Source organism: Cannabis sativa, chromosome 6 (assembly GCF_029168945.1).
Source record: "Cannabis sativa cultivar Pink pepper isolate KNU-18-1 chromosome 6, ASM2916894v1, whole genome shotgun sequence".
Lineage (NCBI taxonomy): Eukaryota > Viridiplantae > Streptophyta > Magnoliopsida > Rosales > Cannabaceae > Cannabis > Cannabis sativa.
Genome location: NC_083606.1, coordinates 42,203,773 through 42,222,380, shown reverse-complemented (window position 1 = coordinate 42,222,380; position 18,608 = coordinate 42,203,773). Strand labels below are relative to the sequence as shown.

Here is an 18,608-nt window from a genome sequence, read left to right as displayed (position 1 = left end):
GGCAATGAGTACTTAACGTCTGCTTTTGAAGGGAAACCCAAATATTCAAATTTTGAAATGATTAATTTCCTTTTCTGATTGCTTATAAATAGAGATTGAAACCTTTGGTGATCCTTTTAGCCATTTCAACTCTTAAAGAATTAAAGCAAAAATTCCTACACAAGTTTGCTCTCAATTTCCTTGAAGAAATTACAAGAAAACTCCTGACAATACCATCCGAGCAGAGCAAGAAAGCTTTGAATCAGTGAGTGAGTCTTTCATTCCTTTCTTTTATATAATTTCAATGAAATGCATGCATTATTTCTGAATTCTTTGCTGTGGATTTTTTTTGTTCTTGAACTGTTCTAGGTTAACCGTAGAATAACTAGGTTTAGGGTTTGGAAATTTAACTGATGTTTAACCATAACACCTAATTATCTGACTAAGCTTCGATTTTAACCTTAAATCGTTCATTCCCATTCGTCCATAAGGTTCTGACAAAAATCAGGTTCCAATCAAAGTTTTGAACTTCTAGAAATTCCATTTCTAGAAATTCCATTTCTAGAAGTTCCAATCAGGCCTAGTTGGCACATACAATTTGTTTTCATTCGTTATCCTGACCAACTCTTATTCTCTTGTCTCCCACCTTTTGTAGATGAACCCTAGTGATTTCTAAGGAGGCAAGCATCATATTGACCAAGACTTGCTCCAAATTCTGTATGAAGATCATCCTCGTGCTAGTCCATCTTCGTCCAGTGACAATCTTTCAAATTCTAGTTTCGATGATTGGAAAGTAACCAGTGAACACACATCTTCCCTAGAACCCGAGGTGCAACATCATTCGTAATCCCGACCAAATCTGTGGCGAAGGATACAGTTGTTTCATCTGGGAACTTAAGAATGGTTGGAGACGCTATCTTCCTGCCAGCTAGACGTATAGGGTCCATCCGAGCATAGTTGACACTTTGCCCAAGGGCTGCCCAATCCTAGCTACTATAGAAAATTCTATTGTTGAATTTATTGTGACTATTGCAAGGCACTCTTCTGATAAAACTTCGTCCAGTCCTAAAATGATGGCACGAACTAAGCAGATTTTCAAAAAACCTTTATCTGCTGACCCTCATATCGCCTGTCCTGTAATTGAGGAGGAGGAGACTACTGGAGATGTTGAAGTCCAGGAGGTGGAGGACCAGGGCGAGGTTCATCCCACAAACTTTTCCGAGGTCAAAGGTGATGAGGCAGAGGGGGTCCAAGGGGAGCTCGATGGATTTCTCTACCATCCCTCTTGACCATGAAGAGATTGACTGATCTTTTTCAAAGATGGTCTCCTGGGGAAGGTCGAATGCTTCCTTCCCTTTCCCAGTCAACTGGCTACCAACCCTGGAGAGGGTTATTGTGCTTGGTTGGGGCCTTATGCCAAACAGGGGCAATGATGCCTTTACATCCGTACTTCAAGGAGATGGCCAACTCTTACCACATCAGTCCGACCCAATTCACACCCAAGGGCCTTAAGTACCTATCTGCCTTGTTCGTGTTGTACGCCTCTTAAGGATAGGGTCAGCTATCTGTCCATGACACTAACTAGTTGTTCGACCTGAAGTCGAGCCCTAAGCAAAACATGTTTGTGTATTTCTACTTCTCTTAGATAGAGGAGTCGTGGCTCACTGGTACCACAAACACCGAGGTGACCAAGATCTGTGGCTTTGTAGAGGACTACTACTTTGTCAAGGGAGTGGACACCAATTATACCAGTTTCCAACATATTCCCTCTTACCTGTCGACCTCCGTTCACGCTGGAACTCAGGAAGAGGGCTCAAGAAATTCTTTAACTTCCTTTAAATGATTGAAATATCTCTCTTCGGGCCACTGAAGCCAATTTTATCAATTACAAGCTTTATCTGTTTGACTATGTACAAAGGACCGAGTAGACAGTAGGGGGTTGTAATCGAATGAGAGGCTCCGAGCAAGAAGAAGAAGAAGAAAAGGCTCCTCCAAGTGACCAAGTACCTATTGAGCGAGCCATTAGGATTAGAGATGGTCTCAAGAAGGTTGCTCAATCTTCTGCCCCAGTGGTTGGAAAGGGAAAAGCCATTGTAATAGAGTTGGAAGAGGGGGATTCTTCAGATTAGGATGCCCCTTCTTTGCTTGTTCGAGAGGGGCACTGTAATTGTGAATAACTATATGTTCTAAATTTAATAGAATTTATACATTAAACATATAATCATTAAAGTGATCATGTAACATAAAATGATTTCTGATCTCTTATTAATTAGTAAATCTAATTATATTGAAATGAGTTTTTTTAGGGCATAAAATCCCAATAGCTCAGGGTTTAACGACTCTGCGTCTGGAAATCAGGTTAAACAGAAGTTTAAGAAATATTGAATCAGACAATCAATAACTTCTTGCATTCATCACTATAAATGATTGCAAGGTTGAAGTTTTTTTTTAGAAAATAGGGCTCTGGTTTGAAGTATGAAGGAAAAGGATTCGAAAAGTCCAAAGTTGTGAAAAAAGTAAAAATGGGTTTGATAAACCTATATATACTTCGGCCAAATCCTTACAATTTGAAATGATTGGTCTAGATCCTCTCTCCAAAAAGCACGATTTGATCCGACAGATGGGAAGTTGAAAAGATGGCATTTAAAACTTATTCAAGGCATTCATTTTTCATCATTGCCCACTTTAGGTACCGCACGCTTAAAGATGGGTCACTTCAATCAACCTGCCATCATTACAAATTTTTCTGAAAGACATGCCCCTGCACGGGTATGTTATCAACGAACGCATTACATGTGCAGCATGCGTGCCACGACGTGGCACCATCAGTTCTTGGTCCCTTAATTGATGAAAACTTAAGGAATACATCCGTGTTCCCAGCAATCACCACGTGTCATAAGGATGTCTACGATATCCAAAAATAAAAGACTACAAGCTCCCGTAACTCCATAAGTCCTGAAAGCTTGGGGGTAAATATTATCTGTGTTTTTGAGTAGGTGACATGTGGCATAAAAGGGAAGAGATAATTTTTTTGAACTCACTAATTAAAACCCCTTAATAAAACCCAGTCACAGAGAAGCTTCACTAATTTGGGAACATCTCAATACTAAAAGGTACGCAGAGGCTTACCTCACCTTACTTCAACTTCTCGGATACGGGTGACATATTACTACTCTGAAGCCTAGAGTGGTCCAAGCTCACAGACTGCCCAAGTGATACCCAGGCGGGTGCTCGAAGTGCTTATCGCGGATGTTGACCACCCAAAAGAGTACAAACATCTACCTTGGATACAAACCTGGATCGCCCAGCGACGGTTATGCTTTTTTTGACACATAATCAAATCTTGCCCTATGTCCAGGCATGGTAGTGCATGCACCTCATACACCTTTTTGCCATACGATTATTCCAAGCATTTACTTTTAAAGGTTAAACCTTTTGGCGACTACATTCACTACGTACAGTGGTCCCCTATTGTCCAGCTACTTCAACGCACGAGCACAATTCCTTCCAAGGGGCCCAACAGTCTTTTTTGCATGTATTTTACCCTATTAGTGGGCCTTTTGCGAAAAACTCTAGGCGGTCATGGACATGTCCATTGTTGGGAATTATTTTACCAGGATCTTAGATCTACTCACAAGTATGTTGTTTAAACACCCTAAATATTAACTTTCTAAAACGATAAAATAAACACATATAAAGTTAAGAAAACCTTACATTGATGCAGCGGAATTAATGTCTCCTTCCACTCAGATCTCTAACCCTTGATTCCTTTCTGTAGCAGAGTATAATCAAGATCTGAGCTCGAATGTCCTTCTTCTTCAAGTTTGATCCTTCACAGTCTTCCAATCTATGATTGAGTTACTGCTTGCTGTGTGTGGGCACTTACTCTTTCACTAGGGTCACGAAAAAGATGAAGGGAAAAGAGAGAGGGATTTCGGCCAGGTATAGAAAGTGGGGAAGGCTCAGTTTTCTGAAGAGAGAAATTTCTGTCAGAAAGGCTTGTTGAAAACTTGTTAAAGCATGTTATGTGACTAAGCCATCACTTTCTATTTATAGGCAACTACTAGGTTTAGGTTAGGAATTATTTGGCATTAAAATAATGAAAATATTAATTTGAAAAACTAACTTAAGTGGCCGGCCATGGTGTAGTATTGGGCCTCACTTGATTTTGCAGTTTTATCAAATTTTATCTCTATTTTCTCAAAAATGCCAATTTTCCAATTCTAACCTTTTAAATGCCAAAACTAATTATTTAATAACTAAAATAGATTATTAAATAATATTGTCATTTAATTTAATTATTAATTAGACATATAAAGTCCATTAATAAATAAATAAACCTAGGAAACTCTTTTCTTTACAATTTCACCCCTGCTTAGTGAAAATTCATAAAATTAGACATAGTCTAACTTTAGAATTATAATTGATCAATCACGAATCAATTAATGAGTCTTACAAGCAGAATATTCTCAACTAGAATGGGGACCATGGATCTATATGCTGAGCTTCCAATAAGTGAACCAAATTTACCAAGTAAATTCCTACTTATTAATTCTTCGTTGAATCCACTCTTAGAACTTAGAATTGCACTCTCAGACTTATATAGAGCATATTGTATGTTCCACGATATCAATATAATATCTCATTTAACCATTGTTATAATCTTGTTGTGATTTAAAGATCCTCTATATAGATGATCTACATCGAGATGGGATTTCTTTACCGTTCTCACCCCTCAATGTATTTTGCCCCTTAAAACACTTAGCTACCTGTAAATGGTGTTTAGTGATCTAATAATTAGTCAGTTAAACAAGAGCTCATCCATTTACTTCTATTTGCTAAGCTCGAAGGGAATCATCACTTTACTTCTATACACTAGTAGAAGCTATAGATTCCATATTTATGTTCAGCACTCCCACTCAATCATACTATCATGTTCCCAAAATATACGTATCACCCTGACCCAAAAGTGGGCTTAACTAATAAATCTAAGAACATGAATAGCACTCCTGAGTTGAGCCTAAGCATATCAGGATTTAGATTCTTTTAATCTTAAGATCAACTACTGATATTGACTTGAAAAGATATGTATAACGGTAAGTTTGTAATATCTTAACTTAGTTGCAATATCGGTCCAATCCAATGTATACTCCATACATTCGAAACTAGTATACTTTACTAATGTCCTGGAAAGAACATAACACTTACTCCAAGTGTAAGTACACATCATCGCTGATTATCACATTAGTGTAAATCCAATAACACTGATGAAACAGGGACCAAAACTTTTGATTCATATGATCACAATCACATTCCACTGTGTTGACGATACTGTAATTGTGAATAAACATATGATCTGGATTTAACTGATTTTGTGTGTATGAATGTAATAAACATATTAAACATATTAAACCATTAGCATGTAAAATTCATGCAAACATCAATCACTTCAAATTTCTTATATTGATAACTAATCAGATTGTAAAGAGTTTTATTTAGGGCATAAAACCCAACATCCATACCCACCCTTAGCCTATAAATATCCTTTGATTACTATACAAAGGGGGGGGGGGGGGAATCACAAACTAAATAGTCGAAGCTCTGCTAATATTATTCTAAGCTTTCCCTTTCTTCATGAGAAACTTAGAATACAGAGTTAGGGTTTCTTGTAGAAACATTGTAAAAACATCAAATACGCCCTTAGAGGCTAATAGGCTGACTCGTAGACTAAGGTTAATTAACACTTGAACCACGTAAAAATCTCCATCTCATATATTTATGCATTTAATTATTTCTTAAGCTCTTAAATACTTAGTTTCCAAAAATCTCGGTAAACAGTTTTAGAAGCTATAGATGTCCATATCTATGATTAACACTCCACTCAATTGCACTACTGAGTTCCCAAGATGTAAGTATTATGCCTACGTGTAAGCTGTAACGAACAAGTCAAAGAACTTGTGTAATACATTTAAGTTAGAGCACCATCTCAAGATTGAGATCAAATAATCTATGATGAACTAAGTGACATTGACTTAGAAAAGATATAACAGTAAGTTTATGAAATCTTTTCCACAGTCACTATCGGTCCAGTCAATGTATAGCTGATACATACGATACTAGTTTACTTTACTAATGCCCCAAAAAAGAGATTCCACTTATCCAAGTGTAAGTAAACCTTATCGCTGATTATAATGTCAGTGTAAACCCAGTTTACTGATAAATCATGAGACTAAATAATTTGAAGCATGTAATCAAAATTACTTTTCACTGTGATGACATCACTGTAACTATGAATAACTATATGTTTGGGATTTAATAGAACTTATACATTAAACATATAATCATGTATAAAACAAGTGAACAAAGCATATGACAAAGTCAATATATAATTTCTGATCTTTATTGAAAGTAATAAGATTACAATAAAATTGAGTTTTATTTAGGGCATAAAATCCCAACATTTAATTCCCCTTAAATTTTTATTACAAATTCATTAATTACCAAATCTCATTTATGTTAACTAAAATCTGAGTTAATAGTATGTTTTCTCAACAAGTCATTAAACAAATTCAGGCCTAGATTGGTTGTGGTTGGTCTGAGAAGTTTTCGGACTGAATCAAGTGGATAAAAGGAATGAAAAAAGGGATAAAGGTTGTGACTGTTGCGGTTGTGTTTGCAACAATGGCTTACTATGTTTAGCACAATAAAAATACTTGTATTTTCGAATTTTATTCTCATGTAAAGGTAGATATGATAAAAATAGATATATATTATAAAGCCTATAGTCTTATACATAGAAAAATGAAGGAGAGTGAAATGAGCTTTTTGATGAGGATTTGCTCTATGTAAGGGTTGGCAGTTAGATCAATTTTAGTTTTGTTTGGTTGTATTTTTGCTATGATTAATGAAGGTTTTTCTTTCTTGATTAAAAAATAAATAAATTTTATTCCATCCCATTCCCTTCCCTTCATATTCCTATTTTCATTCTCATTCTCATTTTTATTTTTATTTTTATCTTTTCATGTGTAATAGTTTGGTAAAGAAATTTGCCATATCTTTTTGTGTAAATACCATTTTGAACTATGTATTTTGTAAAAGTTATTGATTTGATATTTTGTTTTTGTTAAATGACAAAATAAACTCTGTATTTTCTAAAATGGTACAAATAAGACCTTAAATTTATTTTTTATCAAAATAAAACTTAATAATAACTCGATCTAGAAATGTTACAACAAAATTGATTTCATTTTTACATGTGTTCGTACCAGAAAATATCTTCAAATTGGTTATATTACAAAAATAAATTGTCAAAAATTAAACTCATGTCCTATTTTTACCATTTAAAAAAAGGCTAATTAGGATTTTTGCCCCTTGAATTTTTACATGTACCAAATCATGCCCCTTGAACTTTAAAAGTCATTAAAAATGCCTACTGAACTATTTAGATTGTTAGATTTAATGACTTTTTTTCCAATTTTAGTAAAAAAGTCTAAAGTCTAAATGAAAATTCAAAGGGCATAATTTAGTACATGTCAGAGGCATGATTTGGTAGATATCAAAGTCTGGAGTATGATTTAGTACATAAACAATCACTGAAATAGTAAAATTGAATGAAATTAGACAAAAATTCTCAAGTCGAACAATCTCAATAGTTGAGGGATATTTTTAACGACCTTAAAAGTTCAAAGCGCATATTTAATATATATCAAAGTTCAGGAAGCAAAAATTCTAATTAACATATAAAAAATACAGAATTTATTTTGTCAATAAAATAAAAGGAGAATCAATCATTTTTTAAATACAGTTTCAAAATAAAATTTTACCATTCTTTTTTTTTTATTATTAAAAAAAAAAGAAAAAATTTTACAATTCTTATTTGGCTTAACTTGGAGAAGTTGTTGTGACTGTGGTTTGATACATTTGTCAACGTTATTTTTCAGATTTCTAAAATCACCCATACCATTTTCTTTTCCTCTCCCAATCGCACGAATTTTTATGTTCTCTCTCTTAACTAGCCTCCATACCCTCTCTTACCACCAACTTTGTAGCTCCGGCGATATTCCTCCATCATAAGTGACGGTCGGATCCAATTGAGTCATACCCACGAGCTGCACCCCAAGCCGCACCCATAAGACCGAGCCTTGTCGTCGCCTACCGAGTCCGATAGCCTCCTTCGCCGCATACGGAGTCCAACCGCACCCGTCGCCGCCAATATCCACGAGACCGGAGCCATCTCTATCAATCCCAAGATTCCATCTTCTTTCTCTATTTCAAAAGTTAAGGTTCAATTTTTTCTTAAGATTTGTAGGTGTTTCTGCTTTTTAATGTCAGCACAAACAATTTTTTGCAGTATTTGTGATTGAATGTAATATTTTGAATGATCTTTTTATGGGTTTTGATATTGAGAGATTTGGATGCTGGGTTTTTTATTTTTTTTTAGGTGAGGTTGAGAGAGAGAGAGAACAAGAGAATACGTGATATTGGGAAAGTGAAAAAAATAGGTAATTTTGGAAATCAATAAAGCATAGGTAAATAATGTGAGAGATTTTTTCTAATTATAGTGCCACAAATGAGCATAGAAACTCAAAGTTTCCATGTTTAATCATATCATGTACACACCAATAGTTGGCATTCTCAGTTACATAAACTTTGTACGCATATATATTAAACTATCATAAACTTTGCCTTATTCTAGTTGGTTTTTCAAAATAACTGTCTGTTCTTTCTAGTCATAAAGTGATACATTCTTCTTTAACCATTTGAATGGATTGTTACTTCATGAGTTTTATTCCTTTATTTCATCACTTTTTACTATTCTTTGATTGAGTTTGTCAGCCTGTTATAAAATATAAATCAATATAAGGCATCTGACTGTTGAGTTGTTAAACCTCTCAGGTGCATAAAAATGGAAGGTATTGTCGTTAGAAGGGTGATTCCATCAGACAATAGTTGTCTTTTCAATGCAGTTGGGTAAGCTTTAGAACCATATTACAGATTCTGGCCATCCACTATTTTATCGTTGTGAATGGCTGAAAACACAAAACAATTGAATATTAATCTATCATCATTTTCATTTTCAGGTATGTCATGGACCATGACAAACTAAAAGCTCCACAACTGAGACAGGTTGTTGGCTATAAATACACCAACCGAGACAGACACATTTATTTCTAGATATTTTTTATACTATTGTCTTTTGTTCCTTCTATAAATAAACATAATTTTTGCATAAATAAAAATTAATGCTTAATAATTTAAAATTCTAGAAAGCCTCTTACTTGAAATGACCTATTTATGGCCTTTTATATTTCTTATACTTGTTGTTTCATTCGTCTTTTTGAAGGTTATAGCTGCAACTGTGGCAAGTGATCCAGCAAAGTATTCGGAAGCATTTCTTGGAAAGCCAAATGAAGAGTATTGTGCGTGGATTCTCGACTCGGATAAGTGGGGTGGTAAGATGAATTTCATGATTTAAATTGAACATGAATTATGGTGTCAACAATCACGACTGCTCCTTGCCTTTGGGACTTGCTACTTCTTGTTTTGCTACTCTTATGATTGTTTTCTAAATCACTTTTGTAGTCTAAAAGATACTTTTGAGATTGTTTTGTGGACTCTTAAAAATATTTTGATGTGTTTGGAAACTTTTGTTTTAAAAGTAGGTATCTGCTAGCTTCTCAATAAGGTTTTTAAATAACTAAAGGACTTGTTCCTGCTATGATGTAAAAGTTTAATCTTTTTTAGTTATTGCTTTTACATTCTACTTTAAAAGAGTTTTCCAATCACAAAAGTATGTTTCAATGTTTTTTCGTTTTTTTTTTTAAAAAATAAAAAATTAAGAATAAAATGAGAAATCTTGTAAAATTTCATTGAAACTTTCCTTATTTATTTTTTAAGAAAGAATTTCCAAACACAGTTATTTTTGAAAATTCATACGAATCTGTAAAGTAACATTTAGTGTTTGAAAATACTTTCAAAGTCATGCCAAACAGACCAAAAAAAGTTGTTTTGGATTTAAATGTAATTTAAAAAATTCTTATATTTTTCTAAATATATAAAAGCAATTTTTTTAAGTGATAAGATTCTGAAGTAGCTCTAATAAGCATTAAAATTGCCAACTTAAGTGATCTCTAGATTATCGTGATAAGAAAATCCGTGCAAAATGGTAAAGTACAGATATGGTAGACAGATAGTAGTGATAGAAATAAGGTTTGTATTTTGGTAAATGTTGTGTTCGGTGTAATTAAATTTATCAAAAAAAAAAAAGAAAAAAAGAAATAGGTTTGTATTGAATTAACCATGAATTCGAGAACTTGTTTCTCTCCCATTGGGTTTTCAACCCACTCCATTTCTTCAAAAACCACTATAGCCTAACCCCAATAAACCCAAAAACCAAGTTCTCAAATTCATGGTTAATTCATTAACTAACATGAAAACCACTATAGCCTAACTCCAATAACTAATCTGCTGCTTTAGTCTCCTTAGCTTCTTACTTTGTAGTATTTCCATTCTCTTTTACTCTCCTTGATTGCACATAGGTGAAGGGACGCTTTCCCAAGTCGCTTGAAATGTAGTGAGGTTTGTCCATCAAATAAAGCTTATGGTGAAACCTTTTGGGTGCCCAGGCGGACATCTAACACTCGATATGGTTCCAAGGTCCACTGCAATTTTGCAGTCAGCCCTTTCGAGAGGTAGTAGCTTGTTGATGTGCACCTAAATATGCCCTCAAGAGTGATACACGAAACATCGAATGGATCTGAGCCAATTCAAGCCAACACTTGGAAAGGCCAAAAGAGTGAAGAAGTGAGCTTCTCATTGCGACGCTTGGCAGTAGAACGTTATCGATAAGGTCAAAGTTTGACGTACACCAAATCACCCACTTGAAACTGCACGTCGTGCTTGTCGATCCGGTTGCACTTTTATTTTTTGTTGTGCACGGTGAATATTTACCTCGAGTTCCTTAATGATGTCATCTTGTGCTTGGAGGGTTGGTTCCATCGCTAAATGTGTGATAGGGTATTGTTGTAGAAAGAGAGCTAATAATAGCCTAATAGAAGGAACAAACCAGTATATAGTGATATTAGATGATAAAATGGTAAGAACAATGGAACTATTTGGTATTCAAGAGACCCATCACTTTCCTAAGAGCCTACAAAATGATTCTCCACACCCTTCACTCCTTACAACTGTCCCATATATAATATATCCATAACCCCATTACAATGACCCATATACCCTTCTTATTCACTAAACTCCACCTCACACTGCTAATCTTAATGTAGGAGTGTTCATAAAAACCGAAACCGATCATCAAACCGACCAAACCGTAATTGAATTTTTGGTTCCACGTCATCACTGAATCTGGCGAGGATGAGCATGGTTTGCCATCCCCCAACGGTCCAGATAGTCCAATATAGTCGATTTAACGCAAGTAAAATGTGTTGATTCACCATTTGAGAACTAGAGAATGGCACATATCAGTAATAGTGACTAAGTCCAAAAACAAATTCTCTTACCCAAGAAGGCTCATATTTTTTTAGTAATTTCCTTGTGTTGAATCATTGTAGTCAAAGCACAAAAGGCACCATTAATTAAAATTAAGTGCTTTTTCTGCCCCATTTGTCTAGTAGTGCCCACGAATAGACAACCCCATATATCTCCCACCAATTTTCCAAGCCCAATGAAAAATATGAATTCAGCAACAAGGTCGGTTCTATATCATTCAAAATGTATGGTGACCCAAATAGTGTTGTGCAAGTTTCGCCATGGAAGAAACTCTTGAGAGCAAACTTTTCTCCCTCTGTCAAAAATCCAACGAGCAGTTGGTGTCTTTCCCTTGTCATACCCAAAATCTTAAGGTGAAGGTTGTCCTTCAGCTACTCTCACCTCCTTTTTCGTTGCCAACCCTGAGTTGAAATAGACAAGTCACACCTCCTTAAAGACACCAAGAGGATGAAGTCATATTCCCATTTTTCAACTCGGGACCTACGAATTTAGTAATGGTTAATGGGCTATTATTCTTATCCGAATCCCATATAACCCAATTGTGACCTAAAGTAAATGTTGGACCCACAATTATATCAGATATATTAGATGCCAACTCTGTCTTTAACTTGCTGGAATACATTGAATCGACTCTCTAAACCTTCCACAACTACTTCCAATTTCTTTGCCATTAGGATCGTAAGTCTCTAATACCAATTGATAGGGTATTGTTGTAGAAGGAAATCCAACAGTAGCTTAGAAGGAACAAACCGTCATATAATGATATTAGATGATAAAATGGTAAGAAAAATTGAACTACTGGGTATTTGAGAGACAATCACTCTCCTAAGAGCCAAGAGCTACTACTTAGTACAAAATGATTCTCCATAGCCTTCACCCTCTTAATATTGTCCTATGTATATTATATCCACAAGCCCCATTACAATGACCCATGTACCCCTTTTATTCACTTCTCCTCTCACTACTAATCTTTATGTCTAAGATGGTGTTGCCTATTTCAAAACAAAGTAGTGGTGGTGGATCGTGATGGTAGAAAGCCTTGAATGGGGTCATTTTGGCTAAGTGTGGTTGGATATGTTATACTAATACTCAGCCCTAGGCAACCATGTCATCCATGATGCGGCTGAGAGCTCACAAAACAACGAAAATATGTCTTGAGGCAACGATTGACGACCTCTGTTTGACCATCTGACTAAGGGTTATATGTCGGGCTATGCTATGCTTAAATATTGCACCCTTTTAAGCGAAAGAGTTCCTTCCAAAACAAATTAAGAAAATTTCTATCACGATCCGAGACAATGGAACATGAAAAACAATTGAGTCTTGCAATCTTGCAGACGAACACTGTGGCTAGTGTAGTGTAGTGACAAAGAAAAGAAAGGATGGGGGAGAGGGATAAAGTGGTCATACTTGCTCAAAGGATCGACTACCACAAAAAGAATCAAACCCATTTTTTTAACGAAACTCAATAAAATCCATCGATATGTCCTCCCAAACCAAAAGAAAGGATGACAGAGAGGGATAAAGAGGTCATACTTGCTCAAAGGATCGACACCACAAAAAGAATCAAACCCAATTGATAACAACACACTAAAATCCATCGATACGTCCGCCCAAACCTGCTTGGGAATGGGTAGTGGTTGAAGCATTGATTTTGAATCTCAGCTCAAAAATCATAGAATATAGAAAACAAGTCAGGACGTTTTTCATTAAACATAACTAAGTTACACGAGAATAATTATCCATAAAGTAACAAAATATCTGAATCCAGATTGAGACAAAAAAGGAGAAGGACCCCAAACACCAGAATGAACTAACTTAAAAGGGACACTAGCACGTTTATTGACTCGAGGACTCAAACTAACTCGATGATGTTTGGCAAACTACATGACTCACAATTTAATGAAGACAGCGTACTATATTGGGGACAAAGTTTTTTGAGCAAAGGAAGGGATGAATGAGATGCAACAATTTAGATTACGAGTGAGTTGACTAACGAAAAGCAAATTAAAGGACAAATTAGGTAAATGTAAGACTAATGACAAAGTGAGCATAGGTGTAGGAACAAAAATGCTAGATCCAAGAACAGAAAATGTTGATCCATCAGCTAAGGTAACAATAGAAGTTGGACTATGAGGCTGAAAAGTGAAAAAGAGATTGGAATTTCCTGTCATATGATTTGTGGCACCATAATCAATGACCCATTTTGAGGATTTGGAAAGAAGGCATGCATTAAAATTTCGAATTTGAAGGAACTAGCGAGCATCCTCATGGAGCCATATTTTCCTTGAATCGTCTTTTCCTTGGGAGGATTGTCAGTCAAGTGGTCATCTTTGTCAACACTCCTTAGATACAGTCGAATCGTCTTACTCTACTCAAAATAATTCGAGCTAATCAATTTATGGTTTGTGATTTTAGACATCACGGGAACCACATCAGAAACAATGACAAATTTCGAATCTGATTTTATCTCTGCCATAATCTCAAAAGCAAAAACAATTGAAAGATAAAAGGAAGAAAAAGAACGCCAAAGAATGAACATCCAAACACGAAGAAGGCAGAAAATACCAAATTACAACTTTAGACAGATGCAGGTGGGCTTAGAAGAATCGAGTAAAGAACCGGTAAAAGAACGCCGTCGAAGACGTCATCACACGTGCCTTCACGAGCTGGCGCATGGGAATGTGCACAAAAACTTCAGGCGGCGCGTGAGCCCCACGCGTGAGGAATTCGGCGACCGAACTTTGGGGTTTGGTAGATCGACGGCTGGGCAACCCTCTTGAGTGGGCGGTGAGAATAAACTCGCACTCCAAATAGGGTTTTTTCGAAAAGAACCCTAAACTCAAACCCTAATCTTGTTTTTTTTTTTTTTAATGAACCTTAACTTTGAATTTCGAATTTCGAATCACAATTTTAAGTATGACTCTGGTACTATGCAGAGAATGGTGAATCGAATTGTGTGTTATATTTTGTGAAATAGTATATATTTATATACAAAACTAAAAGACTAAATGGGAAACTACTAAATACAAATAGGAAACTACTAAATACAAGTTGCCCTAATTTTTACAACTAATATTCTAAAAGGATCTAATATTCCCTTTTGCGGACACCCTCTGTAAATCAAATTTCATAACCTCGAGCTCCGACTGAAGTGTTGTCGTAACATCTCAAATCTTTTGTCCCAAGCTTCATTGTTAGCATTTCTCTTTGGATACATGGAAGATCAGTGCATTGATACCAATTTGATAAGAATGTCCCTGCAAATGTACCGAGATGGTAGACAGATAGTAGTTTCGGGCACTAACTTTATTCTATTGTTGCTGGTGTATCACAACTCAGTACACCCTAAAGCTACTATAGCCTAACTCTAATAACTAACCTGCTGCTTCACTCTTCTCAGCTGCTGACCTGGCAGTATTTCCGTTCTTTTTGACTCTCCTTGAGTGCCTACTCAAGGAAGGCTTATCATATCGATGTCACAGTTCATATTTATCGAAATATTAAATTGAAGATTCTCTCTCCTTTTATGGTGACTTTCGTCACAACTAAGCATTACAATATTTAATTGGCTTACTTATATCTTGATCTACCATCAAGGTGCCATTGAGCTGTCAATATTAGCTGAACACTATGGACGTGAGATCGCGGCTTATGATATCCAAAACACACGATGTGATTTGTACGGACAGGTGAGCATTTGAATAGGATTTTACTTTTACATATATCGAAACCTTGTCAGCTTGCCATGCTATTACTGGAGCGTTTCTTACTTAGTTCATGTGGAATAATCTATTTGACAGGAAATGAGGTACTCTGAGCGGGTCATGCTGATCTATGATGGACTTCACTATGATGCTTTAGCTGTACGTATAGAATTCAGTTTATTTTATAATATTCTTATATCTGTCTGTCACCGAATTTTAGAGGGATTACAAAGAAGATTTTTGCATGATCCTTAGGTCACTTCTATATTTTGCCTTCTGCCAAGCTTCTTATGGCTTACTCTCTCCCCACCTCTGTTGTTTCAATTACTCCAGTGCAGTTTTCAGGACACGAGAAATTTGGTTTTTCTAATTTTAGTATTTTGTTCATTCTTCTTTCGATGATCTGTGGTAATGGTTTTACATGTGAGTTAACCACTTAAAGGGTCAGTTGTCTTCTGACTTTATATATCTTAATTCATCAGAGTTCTCCCTTTGAAGGAGCACCAGAGGAGTTCGATCAGACTATATTTTCCGTGCAGCCGGACAGAACTATTGGCTCAGTTGAAGGAATTGCTCTTAACTTTATAAAGGAGCAACAAAGGTAAATACTTGTCTACACCTCACTTACCATTGAATAGGCGAGTAAACTATTATTTAGGTTTTATTATAGATGTACATACCGCACAATTGCTTTCTGGTAATAGATGTACATACCACACTAGTCTTCAAGTTTCAGAACATGTTGTCAACCAAAAAATTTCCATCATATTGTCTAACTATTCTGTTAAATTCAGTGCAATCGTTCTTTTGGCTTCTTAGCTTTAGATCATTGTTTGATAGACCTTTCCCTAAGGCTTATGTGAGGTGTACAGCGAGTGACTAGTTGGGTACTTTGTGGCTGAGGTTGTTGGTTTGCAGTGTTTTTCAGTCAGTTTCTTGTTAGTAGTTTACAACCAGAATTCATTATGTTAATTGTTACGTGAATTTTTCTCAGGAAAAGGAGTTTCACAGACACCTCTAACTTCACGTTGCGCTGTGGGGTATGCCAAATCGGAGTGAAGGGCCAAAAGGTCATTATCTCCCATCCATCAAATTTTGATTATGTAACTTCCATCATTCTCAATGGCCTTTGTTATCACAAGTTTTCTTGATGTTTTATATACGTAATTTTTCAGGAGGCTGTTGATCATGCGAGGGCTACAGGCCATGCCAACTTTCAAGAATACAGATAACAAACTGTAGAAAATAAAAGAACCAGAATCAAGAGAGTAGGACAATGACAGATCAATGCGCTCTTCAATGGGGATTATTCAGTCGTTGTGTTCTTCACTACCCCTTACAGACTTTTCAATTTTTATACCGTGTTATTTAAAAATCAATTTTTTGGTTATATGTTTAACCAGGAATAAAGAAACTACAGATGTCCATTCAATTGTTGTATTTGATGTTGTGCCCTACTTACATAAATAAGGTAGAAGAAAAGCTAGTTTACATAAGAGATATTAGCAGCGGTAAAATTACTTGAAATTAATGGATTGTAACACTTTATAAATTTATTTTTTGAAGGCAAAATTTATTGAACTTCTATTTTGTTTTGGTATTTATACTTTTGTCTAAAAGTCTTAGTTAGACTAGGACTGTTCATCCGATTCAATCCGCATTTTTTTATATTTAATTTTATTTTAAATTGTATGTAAAAAAAAATATATAAGAATAGAATATACATTTTATCTATTAAGTTTTGCAGTATAATTGTATTATATGTATTAAGACTTTTAAATTACTATTTTCTTTACATTAAAATGTTATTTGTATATATAATTTTTTTTAATTTTGTTATAAATATGTGTAGATTGGATTGGATCAGTTATTTTTACATGTCAATCAACATTCAATTCGCACAAGTGCGAATTTTGAATTTTTCAATTCAATCCGCACTTTGCGGATTGAATTGGATCGGCTATTTTATGAACACCCCTAAGTTAGACTGCCTATGTGTACATAAGTGTATACGTAGTAAATTTTAAGTGACTACCCTTATAGACTTTTCAATTTTTATACCGTGTTATTTAAAAATTAATTGTTTGGTTATATGTTTAACCAGGAACAAAGATGTTCATTCAATTGTTGTATTTGATGTTGTGCCCTATTTACATAAATAAGGTAAAAGAAAAGCTAGTTTACGAGATATTAGCGGTAAAATTACTTGAACTTTATAGAATGTAACACTTTATAAATTTATTTGTTTTGGTATTTTTACTTTTGTCAAAGTCTCAGTTAGACTACTTACTTACGTGTAAGTAAGTGTATACGTGGTAAATTGTAAGTGACTTACATAATTTTAATTTTTTTAAAAAAATAGAGGATATTATTTTTTCTTCTTTATCTTTCTTTTTCTTTTTCTTTTTCTTCTAGAACGATCATAACCTCCCCAACCCTGTAACTTCTTCCTCCTTTCTTCTGCGAGACCTAGATCCAGGCGATCTTCTTCATTTATAATATGCTATTTTGAAACTTTTTGCAAGACCCAAGTACCTTGGATAGCATTTGGTGGAATTAGGTTAGAAGAAATTGGGCTTGGATGTGGAAGAGGGAGAGGCTGCTTGGGTTGTGGCATTGGTTCTTGCTGGAGTTTGGGTACTGGTGGTAAATGAGTTTTAGGGTTAGCTTAAATTTTTTGGGTTTGAACGATAAGTGAGGTTTGTTGGTGATGGTGTTGATAAGTTTGATGAGCAATGGTACAACCCACTGAGCCAGGTGCAAATCCACAGGAGGCGGATGTAGCAGTAGTAGCACCTGATTTTGGAGTTCTCTTTTTGCTTTGACAACAGCACATTATTTCTCTAAACAAATAAATAAGAGAATTTTATATTGGGAATGAGAAGAGAAAACGAAAAAAAAGCTTAAAGATAAAAACTTTGGGGATTTATTTAACCCTTATTTTAATAAGCTTTCTCAAAATAGAGAAGAGAAGAAGAATTAGTGGGCATAAAAAACGATCAACGATCAGAAGAGTTGACCTCGATCTCCACCAGGTCGATAGCAATAGTGGGCACCTCAATGATTTTCCTTTGATTTCTTAGATCTTAGCCTTTGGAAACTTCTCGCAAGATTTTCCTTCTATATTTAATAATGGTGGAACCTTAACGGGTTTGAATTGGATTTTTCAACTTTCAAATTGGGGGTTTTTGAAGAGCAAAGGCATACTATTTTTCAGATTGGTGTTTTTTTTTTTTTTTTTTTTTTTTTTAAAGAAAATATTTGTGGTGGTGGTAATGGTGTTGGATTTTGTGCCCTAAATAAAATCCATTTCAATATAATTAAATTTACTAATTAATAACGATCATAATTCATTCTATGTTGCGTAGTTCGCATGATTTATTTCATAATTATATTTAATGTATAAATTCTATTAAG

The 18,608-nt window shown here is 35.1% G+C and overlaps 1 protein-coding gene across 6 annotated transcripts; it reads left to right on the top strand.

Annotated features, from left to right (window-relative positions):
• Positions 1-7,784: 7,784 nt before the first annotated feature.
• LOC115724943 (OVARIAN TUMOR DOMAIN-containing deubiquitinating enzyme 2) lies at positions 7,785-16,793 on the top strand. Of its 6 annotated transcripts, none has more exons than XM_030654321.2 (10): positions 7,798-8,261; positions 8,420-8,480; positions 8,875-8,949; positions 9,060-9,105; positions 9,323-9,431; positions 15,085-15,176; positions 15,288-15,350; positions 15,674-15,792; positions 16,186-16,261; positions 16,367-16,793. In XM_030654321.2, exons 3-10 carry the CDS (start codon positions 8,885-8,887, stop codon positions 16,421-16,423), a joined length of 627 nt encoding a protein of 208 aa, XP_030510181.1. In that variant the 5' UTR covers positions 7,798-8,261; positions 8,420-8,480; positions 8,875-8,884; the 3' UTR covers positions 16,424-16,793. The 6 variants fall into 6 exon arrangements, with proteins under 6 accessions (XP_030510179.1, XP_030510181.1, XP_030510182.1 ...); XM_061117253.1 differs by having other exon boundaries at positions 7,889-8,255; XM_030654319.2 differs by lacking the exon at positions 8,420-8,480 and having other exon boundaries at positions 7,785-8,261.
• Positions 16,794-18,608: the final 1,815 nt, after the last annotated feature.